The sequence below is a fragment of the Cyprinodon variegatus genome, unplaced genomic scaffold, assembly GCF_000732505.1.
Source record: "Cyprinodon variegatus isolate N-32 unplaced genomic scaffold, C_variegatus-1.0 Scaffold1893, whole genome shotgun sequence".
Taxonomy (NCBI): Eukaryota; Metazoa; Chordata; class Actinopteri; order Cyprinodontiformes; family Cyprinodontidae; genus Cyprinodon; species Cyprinodon variegatus.
This window is the reverse complement of record NW_015152346.1, coordinates 20,530-24,526: the sequence shown is the minus strand read 5'-3', so window position 1 is coordinate 24,526 and position 3,997 is coordinate 20,530. Positions and strand designations below refer to the sequence as shown.

Below are 3,997 nucleotides of genomic sequence, written 5' to 3'. Positions count from 1 at the left end.
TTTTTGTGTTGGGTAAAATCCACACGTTTTAATATTTATTAATATAAGTTAATAAAAAAACATTATTTAATAAAGGTATCATCTCTACTTCTACGTTTTATTTTTTATTTTTAAGGTATTTGTTGTTTTTCTTACAACAGAAGAGTCAGAAACGGTAAAAGTTCGAGGACACGTGCGTTCCACTGCGCATGCGCGCACTGTCATGAGGGTGACCAGCAGACAGGCAGCACCGGGCGGCGCTGCTCCCGGTCATCAGGTACGGTGGAACGGCAGCAATGTGTCGCTAACCGGCTCCCTTCTGCTGTGAAGCTGTGCGCGTGGACCGTATGACGTAAGAGCCTTAGAGGAAACATGACAGCGAACGAAGATCAGGAGGTAAGAAAACAGCAGCATAGCTTCTGGAGGCTAGCAGCTGTTAGCAACTGTTAGCGGCTAGCAGCTGTTAGCAGCTAGCGGCTGTTAGCTGTTAGCAAAGCTCTGTTTATCGGATCCAGTCCGATCGACTCTCCCCACTGATCTCTAATTATTCACCGATCGCTGATTGCCTGTTAGTAGTATTGGGTTGAAGTGAAGCCACCGGCCGCCATATTGGTACTCCCTACTTAGACCTNTTATTCACCGATCGCTGATTGCCTGTTAGTAGTATTGGGTTGAAGTGAAGCCACCGGCCGCCATATTGGTACTCCCTACTTAGACCTGTCGGAATGTAAACAATCTGTGCGCTACAGCATCGAACAAAGATGGCGTTCTCATTTTCAGGGGGACTGAAGAATTTAAAATAAATAAATAAAGATAAATTCATCACTTTGACCCAGACTGGCTGTTTCACAGCGTCAGTAGATTACCGTAATTTATGGTAAAAATGGACACATCACATTGCAAACCATGTAATATGACATGTTATACAAACCCATCACAATAAAATGAATGTGTTAATGGAGCAGAATGTAGTGCAGACCAAAAGTTTGGACTCACCTTCTCATTCAAATAGTTTTTTTTTATTTTCATAATTATGATTATTGTAGATTCACACTGAAGGCATAAAAACTGAATTGTGGAATTATAAACTAACAAAAAGGTGTGAAACAGCTGGAAATATGTCTCATATTCTAGCTTCGCTCACTCTTGGCGTTCTCTTGATGAGCTTCCATCAGTCTGGAATGAGTTCCCAGAGATGCTCAGCACCTGTTAACCCTTTTGCCTCTGCGGTCCAGCTCACCTTAAGCCATCTCCATTGGGTTCAGGTCGGGCGATTGTGGAGGCCAGGTCATCTGATGCAGCACCCTATCACTCACCTTCTTGGTCAAATGGTGTTTGGGGTCATTGTCCTGTTGAAAAGTAAATGATGGTTCAACTAAACGCAAACCGGATGGAATAGCACGCCGCTGCAATATGCTGTGGTAGCCATTCTGGTTCATTATTCCTTCAATGTTGAATAAATACATAACAGTGTAACCAGCAAAGCACCATTATACCTCCTCCTCCATGCTTCACTGTGGGAACCAGGCTTGTAGAGTCCATCCATTCACCTTTTCTGCGTCGCACTGTATTATGAAATTTAGACAGGATCGGGATGAGTCGGCAATAAAGATGCACACACAGAACACACAAGCTGTTTCTGCTAGAATTAAAATGTGTCGTTTTATTCCGCCACAGAAAACAGCAAAGCAAGCACATCAATCAAGGCACGGTGCTGAAAACAAATTATATTGTCTCAATACAATTTATATTGTCCCCCTACCGTGACACAAGGATTGCAGGGCCGGTCGATCCCGGCAGGGCAGCAACCCGCGCAGCTAGGCGTCCATACGCAACCCTAGCAGACCCCGCCAGTGCCAACCGCCACACGTCATTTACGCCAAACTTCTAAGGAAAATCTTTCACCCAATCAGGAAAAGTGATCGCTCCCTCTCACGCCTTAAGTGCATGATTACAAAAAACAAAATATGGAACGGGCACTCCCCGAACCCACCCAGGGCTCGTGGACAGCCGAAACCAAAATCACTATTACATCATGGTCGGAGCATGGCACCGAGAGCTCGTGAGTACAAAAACAAATTATTTGATGCTCTCAAGGAAACAGAAACTTAGATAATGAGTGTGCTTAGGTAATAAGAGTGCTTTATTTGTGATACAAAACTTGTATGCTTGTCAAAGAACATCAAATTTAAAACCCATATATGTCACGCACAAAGACACGATGGAACCAAAGATCTCAAATCTGGACTCATCAGACCAAAGCACAGATTTTCACTGGTCTAATGTCCGTTCCTAGGGTTCTTTATCCCGAGCAGATATCTTCTGCTTGTTGCCTGTCCTTAGCAGCGGTTTCCTAGCAGCTATTTTACCATGAAGGCCTGATTCACACAGTCTCCTCTTAACAGTTGTTCTAGAGATGTGCCCGCTGCTAGAACTCTGTTAACCTGCCATTTCTGAGGCTGGTGACTCGGATGAACTTACCCTCCGCAGCAGAGGTGACTCTTGGTCTTCCTGTCCTGCGGCGGTCCTCATTTCAGCCAGTTTCACCTGGGGACACTTTTAAAGTTTTGCCAATTTTTCGAACGGACTGACCTTCATTTCTTAAAGTAATGATGGCCTTTCATTTTTCTTTACCTAGCTGCTTTTTTCTTGCCATAATTCAAATTCTAACCGTCTATTCAGTTTGACTATCACCTGACTTCTGCACAACACAACTGGTGGTCCACACCCCATTTATAAGGTAAGAATTCCCACTTATTAAACCTGACAGGGGACACCTGTGAAGTGAAAACCATTTCAGGTGACGGCCTCTGGAAGCTCCTCAAGAGAATGCCAAGACTGAGCGAAGCAGCAATCACAGGTGGAATGGAATAATGCAATATAAGACATATTTTAAGTTGTTTCAGACTTTTTTGGTTAAATATATAATTCAACATGTGTTAATCGATAGTTTTGATGCCTTCATAGTCATGAAAATAAAGAAAACTCTTTAAATGAGAAGGTGTGTCCAAACTTTTCGTCCGCACTGTATGTGGAACAAATGTTTGAGCTGCTTTTGTTCCATCAATATAACACTGAATATATTTTAGCTCATGACTTTTTCAAATGAGAAATACAACAAACACTACAGGAACTACAGCATCATCCACTAAATAAAGAATTACTACATTAACATTTCACATTGAATTACTTTCTATTTTCTAACATTAGACCCAATGTCAATGTCTTCCAGTCAGTCTGAGATAGCCAGACTAATGTTAGTCTACAGACTAAACTATAGGATCCATCGGCTATAGATAGATTTATTGCTTAGTTCATCTACTGACTGGGAAATGACCTGAGGAACGTCTTCCTGCAGACAGAAAACTGCTGCACAGGGAGGCGTTTTTATGGCAAGTCTATGTGGGAGTGGGGAGTACCAATATGGCGGCAGTGGTTTCACTTTTTCCTGGCTATCAGCAATCCAGTGAATAAATAGGGATCAGTTGTCTTAAGCAGTGACGTGTGAACAGGTTTTAACTGAAATAAAGTTAAATTCAGCATTAATGGAAACAAACTGAAACTTTTTTTAAAAATAATTTCCTGCTGCAGGGATAATAGTGACGACCAATCTCTGTTTCTTTTCTCCTAGATGGAGCTGGAAGCTCTTCGCTCCATTTATGAGGGGGACGATTGCTTCAAGGAGATCAGCCCAGTTTCCTTCCAGTTCAGGGTGGGTTTCTCTACCATCAGCAGCTCTGTTCTCTGCTCTGACCCCTGCTGCCTCATTCAGACGCTCAGTTTGTGTGCTGACAGCTCAGTCCGTCATTAGATGATTGTTCAGGATAGTCAGGTAATAACACATTTAATGTAAAGAACTTAAGAAGCTTAGACTACCACAGATTTATAAATATTTATATATATATATTATATATTAGAGTCCAGCAGAAATGTCTCAGATTTATATTACTAAGGGCAGATTATACAACCGCACACATCAAATGTGGCTTGGATTTAGTCGTGAACCAGTTTTGCTGGT

At 42.2% G+C, this 3,997-nt stretch overlaps 1 protein-coding gene across 1 annotated transcript in view; it reads left to right on the top strand.

Moving 5' to 3' along the window:
- Positions 1–195: 195 nt before the first annotated feature.
- Positions 196–3,997, top strand: part of rwdd4 (RWD domain containing 4) — a 15,417-nt gene continuing 11,615 nt past the window's right edge. The window contains exons 1-2 of the mRNA XM_015404901.1: positions 196–375; positions 3,611–3,691. Of these exons, the coding sequence (XP_015260387.1) occupies positions 352–375; positions 3,611–3,691 (105 nt within the window). The 5' untranslated portion in view covers positions 196–351. The remainder of the gene's footprint in view (positions 376–3,610; positions 3,692–3,997) is intronic.